General features: G+C 38.2%; 2 protein-coding genes across 2 annotated transcripts in view; one reads left to right on the top strand and one right to left on the bottom strand.

The window, feature by feature from the left end:
• The window catches only part of LOC129770833 (four and a half LIM domains protein 2), a 422,902-nt gene that overhangs the window by 11,147 nt on the left and 384,049 nt on the right, over nucleotides 1–27,706 (top strand). The gene's annotated exons all lie outside the window — the stretch shown is intronic.
• On the bottom strand, nucleotides 12,506–13,955 carry LOC129770835 (uncharacterized). The gene is made up of 2 exons (XM_055773946.1): nucleotides 12,778–13,955; nucleotides 12,506–12,680 (listed from the first exon to the last, which is right to left on the bottom strand). The coding sequence occupies exons 1-2, from the start codon at nucleotides 13,798–13,800 to the stop codon at nucleotides 12,639–12,641; spliced, it is 1,065 nt and encodes a 354-aa protein (XP_055629921.1). The 5' UTR covers nucleotides 13,801–13,955; the 3' UTR covers nucleotides 12,506–12,638.

Genomic DNA, 27,706 nt, shown 5'->3' with positions numbered 1-27,706 from the left:
AAATAACCCAGCTTTGGAAGACACGGACGGAGTGTTCACGTCTTTTTGTGTTCTCGGGGAAGTAAAACCAGGAGGTGTTTGCTTTGGAGGTGTTTGTTTTGGAGTTTAATCACTTCCAGAGGATTTCTCAGTTGGTTTAAAGTTTTCTTGCTTCTTACGAGGAGTCGGAGGAGTAAGAGGAGCAGAAATTTTTCTTTTTCTTGAGCCTCCCGGTATTGACATGAATGCTTCTTCAATGGAAGTAAAATTTTCCCAATCATCGGTTGGCAGAATTGCATAAGGGTTCTCTTGTGCTCCAGGATTAGGGGTCTCTTTTGCCACAGCCCTTTTGAGCATTTCAGCATAGGTCGTCTTGGATCGTCGTTTGAGAGAGTTCTTAACTTTTGCCTCCCGCGATTTAAACGCAGGACACGCAGAAAGATCGTGAACTTCTCCTTTGCAGAAAATGCAGTTATCGGCATCTTCAGAGCATGATTTATCCTCATGCATCCCCCCACATTTTGCACAACGTATCTTGTTGCTGCAGTGGGAGTCTGTATGCCCCAATTGCTTGCATTTCATACAGCTCATCACTTTAGGTACGTAAAGGCGCACCGGAAGCAAAACCTTTTCAATTTCCACAAATTGTGGAAGAGCTTTTCCGGGAAAGGTTACTCGAAACGAACCTGATTCGAAGTACTCTTTCCCTTTTTCGGAATGAGATACCGAATGCAATTTCTTGCAAGCAAGTACCTTCAGATGATCAATATTGGCATTCTTGAATCGACCTTTTCCTTCGTTTAATATTTCATCACACGTTAGACTAGGGTCGGTGATGACACCATCAATTTCAACGTCTTTTGAAGGAATATAAACAAAATATTCCTCCGTAAAAAGTTTGCATTGCGTTATCTCAGTGGCTTGCTTGCGGTCTTTGACAACCACGCGAAGCTTGTTCTGTCTAATAAGTTTTATCGAATCGACCGTGCTGAAATTCTTTTTGAGTTCTCTGGCTATTGTCAAAATTCTCGAAGCTTTCTGACGGGGGCGAAAATAAACATTGTAAGGTCCATCGGAATCTTCAGGATAGGACTTAATCCGAGGAGCTGTTTTTGATGGTGGATCGGGGTTCCCCGGCTCCGGGATAGTTGATTCTTTATTAGGAATGGGAGGGGCAGGGGGACTGTGGTGTTTAGTAACATCCACTTCCATTGTGAAAGCAAGAAATTAATTTCTTGTTAATGAGGACGATAAAAACAGGAAGGAAAAGCAAAAAAGGGTAGCAAAAAGCAGAACTTAGCCTACCTGTTTTCGAAGAGTAACTCCAACATGCTGGGTAGCTGACTGTAAGCCGGTGACGATGTTATTCCAGGTAGTCGATGGGTGCCCTGTTTAGATCCTGAGTGCTGGCGAGTATGTATACCTGTAAAACACAATTTTTTAAAAACAGGTAGGAAAAGAGTAATAGAAAAAAAACTTGATACTTCCTTTCCACTCTGCAGCGAAAGAAAAACACGTCCTTCTCCGATGAGATCAGGGATGGAACTGAAATTTTTTTACTATCCCATTTTGACCCCTTTAATTTTCTTTTAATTTTAATTACAATATAGAAATGCTCAGATCGAATAGTACAAAAATTTCATAAATCCATCAAGAGATGCAATCCTACGTCGTAAAAATAAAACGAGAACGCTTGGTCAAACGTTCAAGTGTGTCACGTTCTATTCCTCCAGTTGAATTGCGCCTTCCGATTTTCCCTGGAGCAGGAGTTTCATTCTTTAGATCAGGGGTTCTCAAACTGTTTTGGGCAAGAGACCCCTTTTCCAAAATTAATTCATACCTTAGACCCCCATAGTAAAATTTCTTTGAAACTCCTATATTTAGTTTTTTTTCTTACTGAAAAATTATCAATTTGAAAACATTGTAGTTGATTAAATGAATAAACTTGACATTATTTTTTCACGGAGGCGATCTAACGTAGTGGTAACATCCGCACATCTCACGCAAAAGGTTACGAGTTCTATTCACACTCCCAACATTCTTCCAAAAAATGAAAGTAATGTGACAAACCAGCCAAAAGTGTTGATAGTCACTATAACACAGAAAAAAAATATTTTCTCATCATATTCAACAAAATCAATAGAGATAAAATTTAGTAAATATCAAGTGTGATAAATACTTATTAATACAAATTACTCACAAACCATAAAAACATTAAAATCGCAAACCAATCTATCCACAACTACCAAAATATCAAAATACGGTTCAATATTGGTTAGTTAAAGCCTTAAATCACCGCGTTCGTTGATTTTTAAATGGTTCCCTCGGTTTCGCGTTGTTTGTAACCATAATGAAGCCTTTTTCGTCAATGTATGATGATGAAAAAACGAGAAGATATTTTTCAGCAATGTCTCGCATCGCAGGATACTGTTTTTCAATGTTTCGTTATAACTAGAACATATGACAACCTTGGTTCTACTCCAGCTTCATCTATGCTGATGATAATCAACTTTTCTTGCATCAACTTCTAAGTGAGTGATAATATAACATGGTCTCAAAGCTTTTGTGATAATTTTGACAAATACGGAAACTGTGAATATTATCTTCTGCTTAAATTTTGTTTTGAAAGTTCTGTCAGAAGGGCCGATATTATTGATATTGTTTCAATCAAGTTCAAATCGTCACCCTGCAGCTGAAACACAAATTCACACAAATGAAAATCTTGCTATGCCAGAGGATTTTGGTGGTCAGCAAACTCCAACGAAGTAGCCGAGTAAAGATTTCGTCGTTTTTCTCATAAAGGGTGTGTCACATCAAATTGCATCACGGAAAAAACGCTGTAGAAATTCGCCCAGTAGACCGATACTTTTGAAAATTTTAGACAGTAAAATAAAAACTATTAAACAACTTTTGGCATTTTCTTTTTATTCATACTTCGAGCCCAAGCCCGTATGCTCGCACCTTCCTCTTCACCCCGTCCATAAGGTTCTGTACAACGTCAGGTTGTAGTTTTTTTTTTAACAGAAATCCATGTTCTCTTGAAGTCCGCCTCCGATTTGACAACTTTTGGGTTATTCCGGAGGGCCAGCTTCATAATCGCCCAATATTTCTCTATTGGGCAAAGCTCCGGCGCGTTGGGCGGGTTCATTTCCTTTGGCACGAAGGTGACCCCGTTGGCTTCGTACCACTCCAACACGTCCTTTGAATAGTAGCACGAAGCGAGATCCGGCCAGAAGATGGTCGGGCCCTCGTGCTGCTTCAATAGTGGTAGTAAGCGCTTCTGTAGGCACTCCTTAAGGTAAACCTGCCCGTTTACCGTGCCGGTCATCACGAAAGGGGCGCTCCGCTTTCCGCAAGAGCAGATCGCTTGCCACACCATGTACTTTTTGGCAAACTTGGATAGTTTCTGCTTGCGAATCTCCTCCGGAACGCTGAATTTGTCCTCTGCGGAGAAGAACAACAGGCCCGGCAGCTGACGAAAGTCCGCTTTGACGTAGGTTTCGTCGTCCATTACCAGGCAATGCGGCTTCGTCAGCATTTCGGTGTACAGCTTCCGGGCTCGCGTCTTCCCCACCATGTTTTGCCTTTCGTCGCGGTTAGGAGCCTTCTGAACCTTGTATGTACGCAGGCCCTCCCGCTGCTTGGTCCGCTGGACGAATGAACTTGACAAATTCAGCTTATTGGCGACATCCCGGACCGAACTTCTCGGATCACGTCTAAACTGCTTAACTACGCGCTTGTGATCTTTTTCACTGACGGAGCATCCATTTTTGCCGTTCTTCACCTTCCGGTCGATGGTTAGGTTCACGAAGTATCGTTTTAGTACTCTGCTGACCGTGGATTGGACGATTCCCAGCATCTTACCGATGTCCCGATGTGACAACTCCGGATTCTCGAAATGAGTGCACAGGATTAATTTACGACGCTCTTTTTCGTTCGACGACATTTTTCCAAATTTACGAAAAATTTACAGTGAAGCATGGCCAACGTGATCTATACACTCTTATCTGATTATAAGCGAAAGCTGAAGATATAATTCCTAAAAAATAAATTTCTACAGCGTTTTTTCCGTGATGCAATTTGATGTGACACACCCTTTATAGCTGAGCAAATAATCGAGTTTTCAAGAATTGTTTATGATACAGAGAAATGTTAAACATGCCTGAAGGACTCATACACTCAAACACATTATCTTGCACGAACCTGTTCACGTTTTTCTACTTGCCGAAATTTTCTCATCGTCTTGTATAGTTTTTCAAATGTACAGCAACAATATTTTGTACTTTACTTTATTAACCCTAGATTTAAGGAAACATGTTGATATATACTAATAAAAGTATAGCTAAGAGTTCGGCTCCTTTAAACCTATGTAACTGAGCCTGTAAAAATAAATGACTTAAATAAAAAAAGACGGGTGGGTAATGTCGGGGACATAACCGGAGTGACGTAGGACTATACAAAGGGGACAGCTTTTGTTAAATATATATTTTAAATATATTGTTTTATTTTCTTCTCCTACGTGAATACCTACCTATCTACCTGAAAAATGGATTAGTTTACTGTTTACTCTTTATGAATATGTTGATGGTTCTGAAAAGAACCTTTGGTGTTGTGTTTTTGTTATCACTCGATATCCCCATCTTGTTCGGCTAAACCTTCCTGTTTAGCGATTTGTTGCCACTCGCCACAGCTTTCACAGTTGGAAAATTTCTTCCCATCCAGCTTTGTGACATGTTGTACAGTAAATTACATTCAATGCGACGAGCCGAAGCGCCACTCAGTGTCGCATTGGAGGCGATTTTAACCTGTAATTGAACATTTGCGATGACAGTGGTACAGTGTCGACTTTCAATGTGGGGTCATAATTTGGATCTCTATGTTTACAAAAATGTCCAACTAAATAAGTCGCATTACATGTCCGTCCAATTAGCTAAATGTCGAACTAATTGTAAATTACTGTACTTTCAATCTGGAAACAATTTAAGAATTGGTGAAAATTGAATAATCTGGAAAGTTCCCAACTATCAATAAGCTCAGAACAACTGCCAAATTCACATACTCATCAGATCCTGGCAAACAAATTATGAAAAAATCAATTTGTGTTTTATTATTATTTTGGATAATGTTTTAGAAAGCATTGAACTGTATTTCCTAAACTCTTTTTTGGAAGGTTTAATGGCCCTGAAAAGCGCCTTGTTTTATGGAATGGTTCCAATTTAGAAAACTTTGTACTCGTGGTTTTGAAAAAAAAACCTATTCGAACGCCCTCGATGCCGCCTTGTTCTGGATTTGCCACCAAAGCAGTTTGTATAAAGAACAAACTTTTTTCTTCTGCTAACTGATGCCGTTTTGCGATTGAGTTTGCCACTCACCACTCGCTGCAACTGCCTGTTGTCTTGATGTCCACCGAACCGAATGTGTTCTGTTCCGAATGCGGGTTTTCTTATCGTCGCGAGCAGCTTTGCCAGCTAACTCGATCACTTCGGCGGCCGAAACTATATAACGCCGGCTAGGTGGACTGGTGCACTGGTACTAACGCGCTCGGCCTAGCTACCCTTGCGGGGAACTCCAGATCAACACGGTTCGAGCGGGATTTTGCCTTTCCCTTCACTTTTCCTCCTTTACCATGTCCAGACATGGCTGCTTGGGTTGGTTTGTTGATTTGTTGTGATGCGAACCGATGTGGTGTACGGTTTGGATGAGAATGATCCTTACGGCAGCGGAGCGGGGATTTTTAAGCTGACTGGCTGGCTCGAGAATTACGCATGTGTGAGACTGCGACCAATGTTTCGTTCATTTTTTTCTTTTTCCTTTCCAATCGTGCTTCATTCTATTTCGCTGCTGCTCTGGTTGCCCGTTTTGGTCGGTACGATTTGAGGAGCACAAAATGGACCAATCAAAAATGGGCACATAGTGCATTTTGACAATGCTTGATATTTCACAATTATTCAATTATTTATCTCAAGAAAAATGAAATGTTATTCGTTATGATAGATGCGTAGATATATTTCCTATCAATTGATGCAAAAACTTTTGCGATCTATTGAGAAATGCTCGAGTTATAAGCGTTCCAAATCTTGCATTTTTTCCTACTTGTTCAGTGCCTAGATTTCCATTTCACCCCCTATATCTTCCGGTTAGACTTAGTCCTACGTCAAAAAAAATATTTTGTACTAAAATATTAGTAATTCTCAGGGTTGCCACATATACAGAATATTCTTTATTCTACAGATTTTACGCCAAATTTCAGATACAGAATCTGTATATACAGAATTACAGATTTTCAGCAAAGATACAGAATTTAAAGATATTTTTTCAAATTCAAATTTTAATGTTTATTTAATTACAGTTTATTTTCATGTCTTCCTTCTCACTATTTAATAAACTTTGTTTTTTTTTATCGTTGAGTCGTGAAGATATGCACCTTGATTTATAAAAATGTTGAACCATATAAAATGTCACCTCACTTCTCCATTCCTGCTAAGGATGTTTTTGGGATACTTTTTGATTCATCCATCATCGTGTGTTGAGTAAATATCCTCGCTTCACAGTGCCAACAAAACAAAGCTCTGAAATCGGTTGACTTGCACAATGATGGACTCTATTTTGAAAGCAAAGAACTATGTATCGGCTCAAGGAGAAGCGTCAAGGATGAAATTGACGAAAAATTTAAGAAAGCATAGTTCAACAAAACCATGTGTAAACATCATACAATTTTCAATGAGAAAACTTTTTTTATGATTTATATTGTTGTATTGATACGACTTAAGTAAACCATAAATATGAGCAATAAATTCAAAATGAAAATAAACCTTTCTTCCATTTTTTCCGTTATTTTTTTGATACCATTTTTTTTTTGCTAAAAATACAGATATTTTGAGAAAATTTTACAGGACCAAATGTGGCAACTCTGGCCATTCTTATAACAGGGTGGTTAACGTAACACAACTTATGGAGCATCTTAAATATTTCAAATAAGAATTTGTGTTATTTTATAGGGGTCGATATACAGACCCCGTCGACCCCCAAAATCAATTTTTGTTTCTGTCGCCCCTGGGAAACCGAAATCGACCACTTTGAGAAACCCGGCTTCAGATGTTCAAAATGTTTCAATTCTGATCGATCTATTTATTAAGCCAATTTTTGATTTCTTCGTATAAGGAACTGCTCTTCAGAAGGGGTCGATGCCATGGGCTGGAATGAATAGTAATAATCTGAGGGAGCAATATTTCTGACTTGTTATACACGCGGGGCAATGGTGCGTATTGGCCATTTTGAAGCAAACAAGCATAAAATTTCGACAACAGTGTGGTTATTTGATACATTAATACACCAGCAGCTCACACATATAAACAAAATACATTTCATGAAAGTGGCAAAAAGTTAAAAAGGTAAAAAGAGTTTTGCGATGTTTTGATCTATTTTTTCAGTTTTGGAGGTGTCGATTAACTTACCTAAAATAACTGGAGAGTTCGAAACTACACTATCAAGGAAACCTTCATTCTATAGTAGACGGTAGTGCGTATTCGTTTTTGTGAAAAAGTTGAAGTGCTATTTTGAAAAATTCGATTAGCTCAGAAATTGCTTGTGGGACAAAGGTGCGCAGTGGCAGCGGAAAAAAAATTATAAATTGTTTTCAATGTTAAGTTGATAATAAAAATGGATTCTGTATCAAATTTTGGACATTTTCAGATATTTTATATTGTTATTCTCCTCCCTCCCAAAAAACATCATACAGCACCCCTCTCCACCCCACTGGATGGTACCTACACACTCCGGTAATGATGCTTCTTCCGCTGGTAATAATAAAGCATTTATTTTTGTTACAAGTTACCTTAGAAGCACAATTCAATAAGTGCGCACTTTTCCCCCCGTAGGGTGCGCACCTTTGCCCCCACTATGGGGCAAAAGTACGCATTTGCCATTTTGTATTAAAGTAGGTTTTTGTCTAACTACAAACAAAACTCGAGAAATTCTTGTACTACGTTTCGAAGGTAATATATATAGTTACAATTTGGTAAGCAAACTGAATTCTAGTTGCTTTTATTTCGAGAGTTATTCGACGACAACAGTTAGGTGCGCATCTTTGCCCCGCACTACTCTACTGATGGTACTAGCCACCGAGCAAAAATGATCCAAAGAAAACACGTCACTATGGGTCATCCTATACTAGATTGTAGGAGTTATCATCCGATGGCATTCCGAGTACATGAACAGCTCCGTAATCGGATATGTCCGAAACATAGTGCAAGTAAAAGTGAAAATTTAAAGGCTTCCCAAGAATAACGCGATACGAAGCCATACACAGCTCTAGCAGTGAGAAAGAAAATGATAGTTTATATCAGTCGTAATGCCTCCAAATCACCCAGGAACGGCATTCATTGTTTCTCAAGGTCACAGTCTTGATGAATTTCAATTCTTTGCCAATGCGAATATTTCGTCTATGAAATCCCATCTCTGGAAATGACAAATCAACAGCTGAGGTTGCAACAATCCCATCCCGAGTTTGAAACGGTTCCCACTGCACAAAAACGCACCAACCAACCAGATGACGTCAGTTCTCCGACCGCGTCCTCGGCAAACGTGCGAATCCCTTCAACAACAACAACAACAACAACAACAGCAGCAGCATTGAAAAGAATATGGGTTTGCGGTCGGGCGAATCATGCGATAGGCGTCTACACTAACAGAAACCGAAAGCAGCGACGACGTCGGCGGTGACGGCGACGTTTGCACGCGGTTAGCCCAATATAGCACCTTCACACCATGGGCGATTGCAATTGCTCGGGGTAAATGCATTCGATGTTTCAAGTGTAATTATAACCATGCGATTCAAGTGATCCACTGTGCAGTTTACCCCATGCTGGATCCATGTGTCACCACATGACACAAACTCGTCTGGAGGTGGCTATTTTATACGATTTTTTTTCGTCACCCCACATTGCGTTCAACCCGGTTCGGTATAGATTATATTTCAAAGATGGAAGAACTCGTCGCTCGGCCCGCGTTCTGCACATAATAATCGCGTCAACAATAACAAACAACGGCAGCGGCAACTCGCAAGCGGAAGGTTCCGCACATCCATTGCCTCCATTAGCTTTTGAATGGTTGGTTGCCGGCTGCATTGTGGATACACTTTCAACCGCCGTGTCAATATGAGACCACTTCTGGAACCAAATTGCGGCAGATCGGTAGTTGTCACTCACGTACGCAGCAGCCGCTTCCCGCGGCAGGCTCAGATGCTCGTGAAGCGCGTCGCGCTTAGAGCGTTTTGTTTATGTAAATGTTGTCATTATCAGAATTGCGCATTAGATCACTGCTAATGCGGGTGATGTCACTCGAGGTGTCTCGCAATCGAATTCCGGTGATAGTTTTTTTTGTGCACATTTGTCCTCCATCGGCTACCAAGGCTATCGTGGTGAAATATCTGCGTTTAATAATATTCCAAATAAATAATCGCACGTGAGCCGTTTTAAAAAGTTATCGCTGAATGATCTGGAAGAATAGCGATGTTGTCATCGTTTAGCATCAGCAGCGTTTGCGGCGGGGATTATAAATGAAACCAATTGTGATTAAATTTCTTTGCTGATTAAGACTAGCGGGTTACACACACACACACATGTGGGTTTGACGTTGTTTTGATCAGCTTTTGCTCAATACTTTATTATCGACTCGTAGCCCGAACCAAGCAGTATTTACAACGGAGGAGATATGGAAAAGAAACAGTGGCTAACACTGTGAAAAGGTGTAAATCTGAAAATATAAAAAACAAAAAACGGCAATAAGATAAATCTGTGGTTGAAAAATATTTCAAATCACAAAAAAAATGTTATCCGAATAATTTGAATTAAGAATACATTAAACTTAATTTATTGCAACCTTGAAAGATTTTTTTGATTTTGATCAGAATTTCGAAATCAAAATTAACGTTTTTACGCAACAGAATCGAAAACACTTTTCAACAAAGGGTCTGACTGGGAAAAGAAATAAGAAGTGCCCCCAAACAAAATCATCAGCTTTTTTGAGGATTTTGAGATTCAGTATTTCTCCGATTCGTACTAAAATGTGTTCCTACACCTTTTCTAGATATATGTGAATTTTATAAGTGCTGCGTGACAAATATATATTTCCGAATTTATATATAAAGCCAGAGATGTCAATCTTCCTTATTTTTCAGGATTTCCCAAACTTTTCAGCACGCTCCCTGACGAACACTCAATTTGTCCTGATTTTTCTGAAATGTTCCTGGTTTTTCCTGATTTTACATTATTACATTATTCGTAATAAATATACTGGTTTCCATGTCAACGTTTTCTGTCATGATAGTTATCCCGTTCGCCCTTGTATATAGGTATCTTACATTAAGTTAAATTCTCTAGACGCAAAGCTGTACTTAACTTTTTTATACCTACCATCAATTGTTTCGTGGCTTTCTAAAACAGAATTCATGAAATTACAACGAGATTAAGTTTGAGGAACAACATTGCTTTATTGAGGATAATGTGTATGTAGATTTATCCCCAGAGTTATTAGTGAGTGTAAAATTACTCAAGAGATAAGATTTAGTTTAGATAAAAAGATTTTATACAGGGTTTTCCAACTTCAAATTCCGAAAGTAAATTGAAATAAAACACACTTAGAATTCGACTTTCGATGAAACTTTTATTTCAAATTAAAGTTTGGTAATAATGGCATAATGTGTGAAATACAACATCATTCAAATGTCCACCTAGGGCTTCCTCGCACACCTTGATCCGGAACAGGTAATTTTCGATGACTTTTCGGCACATATGGGGCGATATCTCGGTCATAGCTTCACGAATGTTGTCTTTCAAATGTTAAAGAGTTTGTGGAGAGTTGGCATAGACACGGTCGTTCGCATAACCCCACAAAAAAAGTCTAGCGGGTTCAAATCGCATGATCTGGACGGCATCACCAAAACGTGAAATTATGCGTCTCTCAAATTTCGTTCGCAAAATGGCCATGTTCGGTCGTGTTGTGTGGCACGTGGCGCCGTCCTGCTGAAACCACATGTCATTCGTATCCATATCTTCAATTTGTGGCAAAAAAATCGGTTAACATGCGGCCATAGCGCTCACCATCCACAGTTACCGTCTCGCCGTCCTCATTTTCAAAGAAATACGGCCCGATGACTCCACCAGACCATAATGCGCACCAAACAGTGACTTTTGGCGGATGCAATGGCCTCTCAACAATCACTTGTGGATTTTGTCACCGAGCTCGAAATGTGCCTCATCGCTGAAGAAAATTTGATGCGAAAATTCAGCATTTTTCTGCTGTTGTTCGTTCACCCAATCGACGTATGCCCGACGCATTCCATGGTCATCACGCTCTAATTTTTGTACCAGTTGGACTTTATACGGATGTAGGTGCAAGTCCAGATGCAAAATTCGCCACAATGATGTGTTTGACAAGCCCAATTGCTGAGCACGCCGTGGAATCGAAACATTCGGGTCATCCTCCACACTGGCAGCAACAGTAGCAATATTTTCGGCCGAACGCACATTACGATGATGCACAGGTTTCACAATATCCGCTACAGATCCAGTTTGTTCGAATTTACGCACTACATTAGCGATTGTGTGCTCTGTAGGCCGTCCATGACGACCAAAATCCGTCCGTAATGCTCGAAAAACATTTGCCGGTTTTTCATCATTTTTATAGTATAATTTAACAAAATTAACACGTTGTGCGATGCTAAAACGATCCATATTGTAAAATGGCAGACATTCAACTAACGATATGACGCTTTGGTTGACAGCTATGTCAAACGGTTGTCAGCGCAGGGCTGTATACTTTCGGAAGCCCGAAATGGAAAACCCTATATGTTATTTGTTCGTCTGATTCAAAGTAGAATCAACTTCAATGATGGGACTATGGTAAATATATCTATAACCGTACTAAATATCATGAAAATCAGGAAAAATTCATGTCTTCCACTGCTGATATGCCTTCTCATTCATTCCAAAGCATGGATGATGAATTTAGTGAAAATTTCAATATTGATTTATCTGCAATTGACTGTAGTGATACTGTAGGTTTTTCGGAAAAAATATAAACGATCAAAAGATCAGGAGAAACACAAGCATTTCCGCTTATGCGAGGTATAATACCATGCTTATTAATTCTTTTACATATCCGGTCTTCGCCCGAAGAAAGATATAAGGTAAATCAAGACTTATGGGAATCGTGATATGCAAACACTTTTAAAAACTAACTACTTTCAACAATTTATTCACTTATCACTAATCACACGGCACCACCGGTGCTCCACAAGAACTGCACAGCGAAAAAGAGGGCGAGCCATGCGCTCGCGGCCCTCTTATGCCTGCATACTGCTGACGCTGCACGCTCCACGTTGTCGACCGTAGGTTGGCGGACCCGAGTGGCGTGATGTACCAAACGGTTCCGTAACGGCTTCCCCCTTAGCTGAAAGACGTCCTCGGCTTTCGTCTACTGCTGAAGTATCAGCGGTACCTCTCTGGACTCGGGATGGGCCTCGGTTGATGCGATGGTATCCTGTTCGATGACTTCTGGTTTGCTGTTGGTAAGGAGTGTCTTCCAGGCGGCGAATTTCAAAACGATGATTATGGATGAACCCAGTATGCAGATTAGTAAAGTTGATGAGATTACGGATGCTATCCATCCCAGGAAATGAAGTTTCCAATGGAGGTTTTCGGCTGTCAGGTTAAGGTGTGTGATATGGTTACGCTGTTCCATATGTAACTCCTGTAAATGTTCCAACGGAATGTGGTTAAACAGTTTGGTTGGATTTACCTTCAATCCCGTGGTAGGTATGAACGGCTGTATCTCCATGTTTGTGTTGACATATTCCTCGTCATCCAATTTCAGTGTACAGTTTGAGTATTGGATTAGGAACGACCCCTGTAGAGTGCGTTGGGTGACTGAACAGTTTGACGAAAGTGTTACATTGATTGCATTGACGACTATATTGCCATCATTGATTTTCCGAATAGTTTTGTTTCCGTAGGTGCGTTCTATGGGACACTCTGCTGTATTTCCGGAGACCAATTGTTGCATACAACCCGTCAAAGGTTCTAGATCCGTTGAGGAACATATAAACATGGCGTTGGCTTTGGAACAAGCGCTTTTTAACATGAATGATTTCTGTCCTTTCAAATAAAACTGTGTTTGTAGGTGGACTCTGTGGTGATCTACAATGACTGGTTCAATGAAGTTGAGGGTGTACTGTACATTTTTGATCCTGGGTATCTTCAGTATGTACATGAAAATTTCGTTGTTTAATACTGCGTAGGCATTGGCAGTACTAAGTATGCTATCGACCGAGTTAAGCCCGAAACCGTCATTAATGAGGGAATGATGAATGGTTTCCAATTCGTCGAGGTGAATGATGCGGCTGCTTGGGATACTCCGTCTCGCTAGTGTGATCGCCTCTTCGATTATGTCTAAGTAGTATAATAGCTCATCAATTTTGAATATTAATTCTAATACATCAAAGCCCTCTAAGGAATGTATTACATTTTCCTCATTTTCCAGTATGACGTTAATTGCTTTTGTAATGTTGCTCATTCGTGAATCGAAAGCACTATTGATTCTTATTTGCTTGTTATTCTCGCTAATTAATGAATTTAATGACGAATTTATAATCTTAAGGTCGTCTGCATCAGGGCTTCCCGATACGTATTTCCAGGCCTTTCCGAGAGATTCCCATCGTTTTCTCCTACGTAGTGGTTTTATTCGGTTGTAACTCAAGTTTATTTTGTCTAATTTTGCTTTAACTATTGACTTAAAAGGCGTTTGATTCGACAATCTCTCCATAGAAACGGCGTTAAAGTTTTCTACAATTGTTCCAATTGAGGTCAAGTTTATGGGGTGCACAATTCGCAGAGAACTAGTGCTTATTTTAGCGGGTCCTAACGGAACTATAATGATCGGACTCTGATCCAGGGTATGAATTCTCAAGTCTGAAGTGGCCATCCATACCAGCGTAAGGAGCCACAGTATTCTGCAAGAAAATACTCAAGTTAACAGATGCTACAGGACGAGTGACTCGCCAACGGCTATACCTGGAGCAATTCGATTTCCAGTTGGTTTACAAAAAAGGAAAACAAAATGTAGTGGCCGATGGTTTATCCCGGATACCACGAGCTGACGAATCTGAACTAAATATTCAAACCGTTTTGCAAAACGAGCTTTATGAAAATGACCCGATATATGGACCAGAAATAATTAACAAGTTTAGGAATCAGCTGATAATTAATGTGTCAAACGATCCTAGAAAATCGGCTCACATATTTTATTCTATATTTTCAGGTTACAGCAGGCATACTTTCAACCGTGGAGAATATTCCGAAGATGAAATCCGAAACATTCTTAAAAGTTATCTTTCCCCGACCATATCCAATGGTATATTCGCTCCCCTAGAGATTGCACAATTGTGTTCTAAAATAATGAAAGATCAATTCAAAGGCATGAAAGTACAATTTTGCAATCTAAAACTCCCTGATCTTATTTCTAAAACTGATCAAGAGGAATTTATTCGTAAGAGCCATAATTTTAACCACAGAAGTTGGAAGCTCACATACGAGGAGATTCGTCAGTCAGTTTTCTTCCCCGATATGATTACGAAGATCAAATCATTCGCAAAAAATTGTGAGGACTGCAAGTTCGCGAAATACGAACGACGTCCCTTCAAAATTCCAATAACTCGAAGAGCATACGACAAACCATTAGAGAACAGTTTCATTGACGTGTACGTCAAGGAGGGTGAAAAATTCCTTACCCTTGTTGACGCATTTTCCAAATTTGCCCAAATTTTCAAAATCCAGAATGAAACGGCGGATGAGCTGATCGAAGTAATTACAAAATACTTTAAAATTTTCGGCCTACCAAAAACTATAACATGTGATCAAGCCACATCTTTCAGAAGCTCAAAATTCAAAACCTTTCTCCAAAATCAAAATATTGATATACACTTTGCCAGTACTAGTAACAGTTGTTAACTTTGATTTTTTGAGTGCTCTAATTCAGCACACTTTTGTCAAATCAGGTATTCGAATGTTTCAAAACATATGAATAAAATTGTCTTTTTTATGATTTACAATAGTTTTATAGTATATTTTTACGGAATCACATGTTTCAAAGGATTATAAAATACACCTTCTATTGTTGTCAATGCGCCCCTCATTCGAGCTAACTTTTAATCGATCACCAGATGATTATTTGGCACGTATTCAGACCTTTTCTGGATTATAACACTTACAAATATCATGCTTGCCAGGGTTGCCATAATAAAATCTGTGTTTTTGGTCTCAAAAAATCTGTATCGAATTCTGTATTTTCATTACAGTCCTTTGTCAGCTTTCAGCCACCACAGCAAAGAAGTATACTAAAATTATAATTTGTGCAACAATATACCGGTTCACACTTTTTCTAAACAAATTTTAATGTCTTTTGAACTTATTTTCGAACCAAAACGTTGCTTCTATGAATAATAGATAACGGTACTCAGTACAGGAAAACCTGTTTTTGTGCGGTTTTCTGTTCTTGTGCGGTTTTTTTTGGTGCGGTATTCCAAAAGGAGCATATTTGCCGAAGTTTTCGACCATTTAGTTTTTTTTCGATGTGTTATATGCATTTCAATGCGAAAAAACATGATTTCTAATAGCAACAAGTTTCGACATGAACTAAAAGCACAACACAGCCACGCGCAATCAAATTGTCCCATTGCAAAGCAGGGAAACAAAAGGAAATCGAACCGCGAACAATCCATGCTGTTGAGTTATTTTCTTAGGGGAAACTTTTTCTATGCGGTCCCTATCTACCGCACAAAAAAAGTTTTTTGTCAAACTTTGTACCGAACACGATTTTTTGAAGCTAATGGTGAAGTTTCGCAAGATTTTTTTTATGCGACTTTTTTGTGCGGTCCCTATCCCCCGGACAAAAAAAGGTTTGCCTGTATAAACAAAAATTGTCATTCCTGATTGAGGAAAGGATCAATGGAAAACTCTATGTATTGCGGCACTGTGTAGTTGTAAGGAGCATTGTTCTGTATGTTCAAACAGAAAAATAAGAGGCAAGAGACGTTAAACTAATTATTTTTGTGATATATTTTTGTGATATATGCGAAAGATATCACACGAATAAGAATTATGGCAAATATTTTTTGAAACATAAAAATAAAAACATTGTTTAGTGAATACTTATCAGAAGTTTACAAAAAATTAATTGAATCTTATTCATCTTTCATAATCTCGCAAAGTTTTACATCATGTGCAGAAATGGGACCAGTACGACATACATGTCTCAATTTAATACGACCGCAAATGGTTATATTTATAAGTTCAATCTTGAAGCATAATCTAAGCTTTAGTATCATTTATTGGCATAGTTATTATGAATTTGATGAATGAATAATTGTTGAATGTTTACGTGGATACCATCAACCACATAAACAATGGGCCATTGGGCTAGGGATCGAATTCTCCACGGAGAAAACAGAGATGGTGGTTTTTTCTAGGAAGCATAGACCAGCAAAACCAAAGCCTCAATTTTTGGGTAAACCGATCACTCATGCTATGTCATTCAAGTATCTTGGGGTCTGGTTCGACTCCAAATGTACTTGGGGGGGCCAATATTAGGTATCTGAGTAAAAAATTCCAACAAAGAATAAACTTTCTCCGTACAATTACCGGCACCTGGTGGGGAGCCCATCCCGAAGATCTTATTATGTTGTATCGAACAACTATTCTCTCAGTGATGGAGTATGGCAGTTTCTGTTTTCTATCAGCTGCCAAAACACACCTCATTAAACTCGAGCGAATTCAGTATCTTTGTCTCCGTATCGCGTTGGGATGTATGCCCTCAACGCATACCATGAGTCTCGAGGTTTTGGCAGGCCTACTCCCACTAAAAGATCGCTTCAATTTATTATTTCTTCGGTTCTTCATCCGGTGTAAGGTCATGAACCCATTGGTGATCGGAAATTTTGAGCAGCTGATCGAGCTAAATTTTCACTGCAGATTCATGAGTTCATATCATGAATTCATCTCCATGCAGGTTGATCCTTCTTCGTATATTCCCAACCGTGTTTGTTTCTCTGACTACATCAATTCCTCTGTGCATTTTAATCTGTCCATGAAGCAAGATATCCATGGATATCCATGGATAGATTACCAACGATCGAGGATCGCTCCAACGATCTTCGATGAAAAATATAGGGGTATCAATTGTGATAATATGTACTTTACTGATGGATCCACTATAAATGAGTCCACAGGATTTGGAGTGTTCAACGAATTTTTTAGCACCTCACACAGTCTTCAGAATCCTTGCTCAGTGTATATTGCTGAATTGGCAGTAATTCATTGGGCGTCTGGACAGCGTCGCCTCACGACCTGTTGAACACTATTACATTGTAACGGATAGTCTTAGCTCTGTCGAAGCTACCCCGTTCAGTGAGGCCGGAAAAGCACTCGCCGTACTTCCTTGAGAGAATACGAAAAATTTTGAGTGCTTTATCCAGACGCTGTTATGTCATTACCTTTATCTGGGTCCCTTCACATTGCTCCATTCCGGGTAATGAGAGGGCTGACTCATTAGCAAAGGTAGGTGCAATTGAAGGCGATATTTATCAGCGTCAAATCGCCTTCAATGAATTTTATTCTTTAGTCCGCAAAAATACCATCGCTAACTGGCAACGCAAGTGGAATGAAGATGAATTGGGCCGTTGGTTTCACTCGATTATCCCTAAGGTTAGCCTCAATCCGTGGTTCAAAAGTCTGGAATTGAGTCGGGACTTCATTCGCACCTTCTCCCGACTCATGTCCAATCACTGTTCATTAGATGCACTACTCTTTCGTTTCAATCTTGCCAGGAGCAATCTCTGTGTTTGTGGCCATGGTATCGCGACATCGAGCACGTTGTTTGGTCGTGCGAGGTGTATCTGGTCGCCAGATCGAATTTAGGAAACTCCCTTCGGGCCCGAGGAAGACAGCCCAATGTACCGGTGAGAGATGTGTTGGCTCGGTTAGACCTTGATTACATGTCCCATATATATATGTTTTCCTTAAAGCTATCGATCTTCGTGTGTGAATGTCCCTACATCCTTATACCCTCCTTTCCTTCCTTTGCGGATAATTCGTCCCCTTGCTATAAATAGAAGAATAAGTTGAAATGCAAAAACACTATAGATATACGAACAGATTTAAGAATTGAGTGTTCATCAACATTGTTACAGTTTCCTTATACCCCATCCTTCTCCTAAAAATATGTCACCCTTCTAAACTCGAGTACACCGCGAGTAATCGGTTTTCCACCTCACTAACCATAGATGTAAGAAAATTGTTTATATATATAGTTTTAAAATTATATTTAAGAATTCGGCTCCTTTAAACTTAAGTTACTGAGCCTGCAAAAATAAACGAATTAATAAAAAAAACCACATAAACATTCGTATTCACTATGCTTTAGTAGGAAAAAAATAAACAGTGAAAATTATTTATTGTAAAGCTAGCTGATGACGTAGACTTTTGCATCTTTTCGTCTTAGTTTGGGCATGAGAAGACAGTACTGTAGTACCATATCTGTATTAAAACCAAAAAAATCTGTAATCTGTATCTACAGATTCTTGGTTTCAAAGTCTGAAAAAATACAGATTATTCTGTAGATATGGTAACCCTGATGCTTGCACAGCATTTGTATCAGATTTACTTGGCTAAACCATGTAATTAACACATTTCGATGACCTCAATTCTGATTATGAGTTGTCCAATTCAATAATGTTGTTTTGTCCACATGATTTCGATGGCAACCGCTTGGCGCGCTGCAGTTTATTTATTGTGTCCTTCGCGCATAGCCGAAATAAAGTTTGTCTGTGTTGAGTGTGTTGATTGTAACACTTTTAAAATGCCCAAGAAAAGGTAATATTCTGAAGAAAGCCTAAATTATGTATGGATCAATATGATGACAGTAAACTCAAGCAATTATAAATGCAACATCTACTTGAGAATTCGAATGTTTTCATTCAAAAATGGTAATTTCTAAAACCGGACAAAACATGATCATTTTTTGGACAAACCATGATCAGAGGTGGTCAAACCATGATCATAATTCCTCTTTGAGGAAAATCGTTGAAAAACATGAAAATTTGAATAATTTCAACATCTTATGGTAATATTAGCAACTAAAGACTTGGGGCTTTTCAACAAACCCAAACTCGTATCGATTATATGTGATTTTCATGAAGAAAAAACGATTTCTAGTTGCGTAGAAACACCCCAAATTGGACAAACTAAGAACATTTACCCTACTCTGTTTCTGGCGGGATTTGGAATGGATTCTGTATTATGAGCCACAACCCAGCAACCTGTTTTTCACATGTATGGCTTGCAGCAGTTTTCGACGAGGAAGCAAACATGTCCTGATAGGATAGAATATTTAAGTTGTGTGAAAGATGGCGAAAATTGTGAAACAGAACCATGGTTAGTATCAAATTAAAGTATAATGCTTTGATTGAAAATGATGTTTTTGCTTTCCCAAAAATCGACATTAACTTTTCGGACAACCCATTATGAGCTATCCTGATTTATCCTGATTTTTATTTTCATTCTTCCTGATTTTTTAAAATTATAGTTAGCAACCCTGTATACAGCCATTCCATGCCAAACCGATATAGTGGCTCGGCTCTGGAAAATACAATTTTTGTGGGCTTTTAATTTTGTTTGTGATCTTAATACTGAGAATAAAAAAATGCTTTTAATGTTTGAATAGAGATGTGAAACACTTATATAGAGCAAGTAATGAATTGGAAAACAATTCGATTTTTCAAAGATCGATTCTTTGGTACCGACTTAGTCAGTGAATCTATCCCTACGCCATTTGGAAAATCGACCCGTAAAGAACGATCTTTTTCAAAAGATCGCCCAATTCGATAGTGAACACGATTTTTTAAAACTACTGGTGAAGTTTTGTACGTTTTTTATGTGATTTTTTGTGCGGTCCCTATCCCTCGCAAAAAAAGTTTGCCTGTATATGATAGCTATAAGAGCTATGGTGAAAACATTTTTTTTTCTCTGGCCTTCCTCTAAAGCTTGGAAACGAAAAATACTCAAAGTGCATCTACTATGGTGTACCGCTACAAATCATACAGAAATTCTATCTAAAATTCTTGACAAAATAAATTAGAGGAACAGAGTGCAAAGACGAAAATTTTGAGTGATTTTTGACATGTTCTAACTTCGTGAAAAATGAACGCATACAGATGGAATATACAAAACTCCAAAAAAAGTCCCAACATTCAGGCAGGGGAAGTGGGGGCATAGTGGTCACCCTAAGGAATATGCCCATTTCCAGCGCATACATACCGTTTCAATTCGCGTTTTTTGAAGAATATCATAGTTCAACTCATTGTTGTTCAAGATAGCAAACGGGTTTTACTATAAAAATCAAAATAGTACATTTTTCATCTTTGAAAAAAAAAGGTGAATTTTTTTTTTGCTTGGAGGCAAAAAAAAGGCGATCTTTTTTTTTGCTTGGAGGTACAGTGGTCACCTGTGGGAGAAAAAGTCGTCACTCGCATATATCAAGCTAAATAGGATAGATTTGTGCGTTTTTTTCGTCCAAATTTGTTCAAATCATATTTGATATAGTCTCAATTTAAATTTTCTCATGCGTACGAAAACGTAGTAAGAAACACATAACGTTCCGCATAATGAGGCTTGATTCAATTGGAGTGGCACATTTATCCAGGACCAAAACCACGAAAGGATCTTCTTCAAGAGCAGAATGTGATGCGGTATATCGGCTTTAGTAAACAGAACATGGTAAATCGTTATTCACCTATGACCACTTTGCCCCCAAACATCAAAGTGATTTCTATGTTAATTAATCGCCGAGATTCAACAAAATATCCGTTCACCTTCCCTAGAATATGTGAACAGTCATCCAAACTGATGATTTGTCCAACATACCAGATTGAATAAACTAAATTTCACGAGAAATTTCTTAGATATCATGCAAACAGAACTACGGCCGAATGACTATCGAGAGAGCAATTATTATTTTTATGCTTCAAACATAAGGTGATTATCGATACGGCATCTATAGTCAATAGTTATACTACCAAACAAGCAGGTGACCACTTTGCCTCTCATGACCAATTTGCCACCATTACCCCTATTAGAATGTTTTACGCACATATTTTTATCGTGGTGTGCATGTGCGTGTAGTGGAGGCGATCTGGCGTAGTGGTAACATCCATGCCTCTCACGCTAAAGGTCACGAGTTCAATTCTCACTCCCGACATTCTTCCAAAAATGGAAGTAAAAAGTGACGAACCAGCTAAATGAGCTGAAAATCACTATAATACAGATAAAAAAAAATGTGCGTGTAGTGGACAACAATATCGGGAAGAAATAAAAATTCGAAAAATCGAAGTATTTTCAAAGATTCTGTGGACTAACACAATTTTTTGCTAGCCAACTCAATAGCAAATCCAACTAATCTTTCAACAAGCTTCTATTTATTTCCTTGAACGTTTCTATATGACCTTCCCATGCAGAGATATTTCAGTTTGAATGAAAAATTACCCCTTCGTCTTTAATGATGAATAATTCAACAAATACCGTCATCCTGGGGCAAATTGAAAAGGCACTATAGAATTTTGTATCCCCAAATTGATGCTAGCGGAAATTTTTCAGCAAAAATGTTCATCAAGTTTTATGACCTTAGTACCAGTACTGATAAATTTCGGAAATATTGACATTTTCCTGAAAATCGTGATCTATTACCCCGGTTTACGGTGATGATAATGAGACGAAGGAACAGAGTGCGAAGTCGAATATTTTGAGTAATTTTTGACATACTGTATCTTCGTGAATAATCAACGCATACAGATTGGATATACATAATTTTAAAGTTTCAACTTTTAGGTATTAGAATATTATACATACGAGGGTCACTATTTATTTTTCGGGAATAGGAACAAAAACAAATAGTTAAGCTGCAAAAATATTTTCATTGTTTTTCAAAGTACTCGCCACGATGATCGATACACTTTTGCATGCGCCAACCAATTTTCAAAGTATTAAAGAGTGTGTCACATCAAATTGCATCAAGAAAAAAACGCTGTAGAAATTTAATTTTTAGGAATTATATCTTCAGCTTTCGCTTATAATCAGATAAGAGTGTATAGATCACGTTGGCCATGCTTCACCGTAAATTTTTCGTAAATTTGGAAAAATGTCGTCGAACGAAAAAGAGCGTCGTGAATTAATCCTGTGCACTCATTTCGAGAATCCGGAGTTGTCACATCGGTAAGATGCTGTAAATCGTCCAATCCACGGTCAGCAGAGTACTAAAACGATACTTCGAGAACCTAACCATCGACCGGAAGGTGAAGAACGGAAAAAATGGATGCTCCGTCAGTGAAAAAGATCACAAGCGCGTAGTTAAGCAGTTTAGACGTGATCCGAGAAGTTCGGTCCGGGATGTCGCCAATAAGCTGAATTTGTCAAGTTCATTCGTCCAGCGGACCAAGCAGCGGGAGGGCCTGCGTACATACAAGGTTCAGAAGGCTCCTAACCGCGACGAAAGGCAAAACATGGTGGGGAAGACGCGAGCCCGGAAGCTGTACACCGAAATGCTGACGAAGCCGCATTGCCTGGTAATGGACGACGAAACCTACGTCAAAGCGGACTTTCGTCAGTTGCCGGGCCTGTTGTTCTTCTCCGCAGAGGACAAATACAGCGTTCCGGAGGAGATTCGCAAGCAGAAACTATCCAAGTTTGCCAAAAAGTACATGGTGTGGCAAGCGATCTGCTCTTGCGGAAAGCGGAGCGCCCCCTTCGTGATGACCGGCACAGTAAACGGGCAGGTTTACCTTAAGGAGTGCCTACAGAAGCGCTTACTACCACTATTGAAGCAGCACGAGGGCCCGACCATCTTCAGGCCGGATCTCGCTTCGTGTCACTATTCAAAGGACGTGTTGGAGTGGTACGAAGCCAACGGGGTACCTTCGTGCCAAAGGAAATGAACCCGCCCAACGCGCCGGAGCTTCGCCCAATAGAGAAATATTGGGCGATTATGAAGCAGGCCCTCCGGAAAAACCCAAAAGTTGTCAAATCGGAGGCGGACTTCAAGAGAAAATGGATTTCTGTTCAAAAAAAACTACAACCTGACGTTGTACAGAACCTTATGGACGGGGTAAAGAGGAAGGTGCGAGCATACGGGCTTGGGCTCGAAGTATGAATAAAAAGAAAATGCCAAAAGTTGTTTAATAGTTTTTATTTTGCTGTCTAAAATTTTCAAAAGGATCGGTCTACTGGGCGAATTTTTACAGCGTTTTTTCCGTGATGCAATTTGATGTGACACACCCTTTATTCCAATCGACACGAGCCTTTTTTTGAGCGATTGTCAAATTATGTGGGATCCAACGTGAACATAATTTTCGCACAACTAAGTGTTCATGTAAAATCGCATATATGCTGGTGGAACTAATGCTTAGGGATGCCTCAATCTCACAATAGGTTACATGACGATCTTGCTTAATCATTTCGTGCACAGCATCGATGTTTTCTGGGACTACAGTGGATTTTGGACGACCTTCACGAAACTCGTCGGACAGCGAACTACGACCACGATTGAATTCACTATACCAATGATACACAGTGGTTTTTGATGGAGCTTCATCGCCAAAAGTCAAATTAAGTTGATTGACGCACTCTTGTTGTGATAATCCACGTCGAAAGTCGTAAAAAATCATCGCACGAAAATGTTCACGATTCAGTTCCATTTTTTTGCCGAGACCAAACTTTCAACTAAATATAAAATAAACAAATAGCGTCCGTATGACAAAATGTTCTGAGTACGTATATCGTCAAAAATGTCAAACTTTACGATGGAACCGTCAGATGGACTCACATGACATCAGTGTTGCCAATTCCTGAAATATAAATAGTGACCCTCGTACATGTTTTTATTTCGATGTGTATAGGTGCAGTGGGCAACAATATATTTTTTTATTTTTTTTGTCGGGCGAAATGTCGAAACTGGATGACAGTGACACAAATGGCAGTGCGAACCGAATTAAAATTGACAAACAATCAGACATACAAAACACAAGCTAAAGAACACACAATAGGCAGACGTGAAAAATTATATTAGAAAGTGAAATTTATAAAACTTACTAATGAACACACGAATTACATAAATCAAAAGACAAGGAACAGAAATGTGAGTCATAAACTAAAACTACATTGAATTATAAACAAATTAAAATTGAATGAATTAAAAAATTACGGCTTGAAGCTACACACATTAAAAACGTATTTGCTCTAGAGATTGCCCATAATCTCCCGTGGAAATTCCGTGTGTTTCAACAGATGGATTGCAAAATATTGTGTTAATCCACAAAAACTTAAAATAAAAAAAAATATAGAAAAAAAATATTGTTGCTCTCTGCACCTACACACATCGAAATAAAAATATGTATGTATAATATTCTAATACCTGAAAATTGAAACTTGAAAATTATGTACATTCAATCTGTATGCGTAGATTATTCACGAAGCTACAGCATGTCAAAAATTACTTAAAATATTCGACTTCGCACTCTGTTCCTGTTTTTTATGTACCTCATTTTCAGTTAGACGATTCCTCATCTTAAAGGAGAGTAATTTTCCATCGAGAAGGTGTTCTTCTTGTCTTTTTGCATAGGATATGGATATATTTGGATATATTTAAAAGATATATTGATTCGCTTAAGTACAAGTGAATATGTACGAGTTCTACCAGTATCTACTACGAATGTGCGCGCAGCATCGCTTTAAGAATCTGCCATTAGCGATGTACCATTTCGTCTTGTTTCGTCTCGGGAAAGAGAGATAGAGAGAGAGAGAGAGAGAGAGAGAGAGAGAGAATAGCAGTACAAGGCTCATTAACACTGAAGTTAGTCGTCTTACATAAAAAAAATACTAAGTGTAATATCAAAAAAACACACAAATATACGAACAAATTAAAAAAGCAGTATCAAAAATATATAAAAATAAAAAAACTATTTTTCAGAATACCACAAAATGGATTTTAAATCGTTATTTTATTTGACCATATGCTGTAGTACATCATAGTAGGATTCACTTTGAATATTTTTCTCTATATTTCCATTCCCAAACTAAAAAGAAAAAAAAAGTTTTTCACAATAGCTCATATAGTGAACCATACAGGAATTTTCTGATTTGGTTTCCTATAAAATATTTTCCATAGCACTGGTGATAAAGTTTGGGGCATTTTTTACGAATAGACGAATACAATAAATTCATAGATTTTAGGAAAATAAAAAAAACAGACGGTGAAAACATGGAAAGATATGCAATGCTTGGAATTTTCTGAAAAAAATTACAAACGTCAAAAATTAATTTTCTAAATAATAAACATATATGGGAGGTGGGGGTAAAACGGACATGTTAAGAAGAACTTCAATTATATCTTTGAAAACTAATGTTTCCCAAAATCTTGATGCAGTTTCTTGAAATTCTATATACTGTTTTTCTACCTAAATATCTAACAAAATTGTTTTTCAATTTTTTTACTGTTATTAAACAGACCGGAAAGTACAACATTTTTTTCGAAGCGGGTAATATGGACATTTAGTGGGGGTAATATGGACAGGTTTGTAATAAATGATGCGTAGAGGTTTATCGTTCGCGAGAGGAATAATTTTATTCAACCAAGGCCTGAACTCATCACTAATGTCAATTAAATCATGAAAAAACCGAATTAATCCACCTAGAAGAGAGATCGTGCTTTTCAGCAGTATAAATGGACAGGCCCTCAACTATTTTGCTTTTGGTTCCAGTCAGCTTCTAAACAGTCCACATTTGGCGATTTGATTTCCATTTATAGACGCATGGCAGATTAAAAAGACTTTTCGCAGTCCATCTCACTCCCACTGGCAACTGTCCGTTCTACCCCACCAGTACAATTATTTCAGTAATTTAAATTTTCCACTCAAAAATAAATTTACTTTTCTGTGCATACCTAATATCGCTTCTCTGCTAGCTAACACACCGAAATATAACCATCAGCAAATTGAATTTTGATATTAAACCACTCAAAATGCTTAACACTCCTATACTCGCGCATTGGTCTGTCAGACCGAGAAATCAATAATTCGTTCATCTCTCAAAAAATATAAACATTACGACTTTGCGATTCTCTCTAGCTTCGTTATCCGTCGTTCGACATCGTTTAGCGTATCGCATGTGTTGGTACAAAGGGGACGTGTGCCACTTTTTCAACTCTTTCGGTCTGACACACCGACGCGAGTATAGGAGTAACTTTTTTGGACAAGTGCATTTTTTTATATTCTAGTATATTGTTGAATGAAATGTATAAACTAATGTTAGTGGCGTGGAATATTTATTGAATATAATGCATAAGATCATTACCGGGCTATTCTTATTTGATTTCAGTCCCTTTTGTAACTGTATTGAACGGATTCATATATTAACTATTCGTCGATATATTCGTCGTTAGATTCATACGTTCAAAAGCAAAATATAAATGTTCGACTTTCGTATAGTTATTCGCTAAATATAATGGTCAAAACACATACACACACTTGTGAAAGAATTTCACTTGTGGAAGAATTGTAAACAGTAAACTATAAACTAATCGGTGGGTTATGGTATTTTTAAACAATTACAGTCTCGGTTTTTTTATAATGGACAATATCGACAAGAAAACAAGAAAAAGAAGAAAAAAAGTTCCTAGAAATCCTTTTATATCATCTTTTTATGCCATATCTAAAAAAAGACATTAATTCTCAGTTTACCAAGAATACAGAGACAAAGAATATTAGAAATATGCAAACATCATATTCCAGAGCCTTTATCATCTGGTAATTATCTAGAAGGTGGTACATTCCAGATAATTAATACATTCTTCTCTTCGATAAAAGGCCCGAAAAACACGCAACAACTGCATGAAATGTAAAAAATATGTTTGTTTCGTTTCAGTGAAAAAGTCGAATTTCGTTATTTGTGTTGGAGTATCAAAAATTACTCTGTTTTGAGGAGGTTGAATTAGATGACTATTTAAACATAATAAAGACGAAGAAAACATATTTTTTGGAGTTTTTTCATTCAATCATACCCTCTTCTTCAAATAAATGCCAATAAAGCCTGAAAAATACACAATGGAAACATCACAGAGAAGTTCAATTTTCGGTCTGTGACACCGTGCGCGAGCATACGTGTTATGATTTTGCACGCGAGTACAGGAGGGTTAATATCGAAGCAGCTAAAATTACATCCACACGCGGAATCATGTGTTATTTTCGGTTTTTGTCTCCCTTCTCCACTTTTGAACGGTATTCATTGCCATAGGGTGGCTTAAATATTATAGAATAACATGTAGAAGATGTTCTCATTTACAGAAATATAAAACTCAAAAGGTAACCTGTATTACCCGCGGTTCCCCTACATCCATTCCATGTCAAACCGATATAGTGATTCTAAGATTTTCGTGAAAAGTAGTAGATTTGTTCTTTATCGCAAACAATTAGACCCGTATTTTTTTTTATTTTTTCGTTAGAGTATCAGTTGCAGAAAATTGAAATTTTGTTTCCGTTATTATTGATTGTATTTGTTGTTTACGGTTTCCATGGTCTTGGGACCAAGGGCGCTATATATTTTTATAATTTCTCTAGAAAGCTGAGGATTCTTCA

This window comes from Toxorhynchites rutilus, chromosome 2 (genome assembly GCF_029784135.1).
Source record: "Toxorhynchites rutilus septentrionalis strain SRP chromosome 2, ASM2978413v1, whole genome shotgun sequence".
NCBI classification, from domain to species: domain Eukaryota; kingdom Metazoa; phylum Arthropoda; class Insecta; order Diptera; family Culicidae; genus Toxorhynchites; species Toxorhynchites rutilus.
Note: the sequence above shows the minus strand (reverse complement) of the source record. Positions and strands in the feature narration are given on the sequence as shown.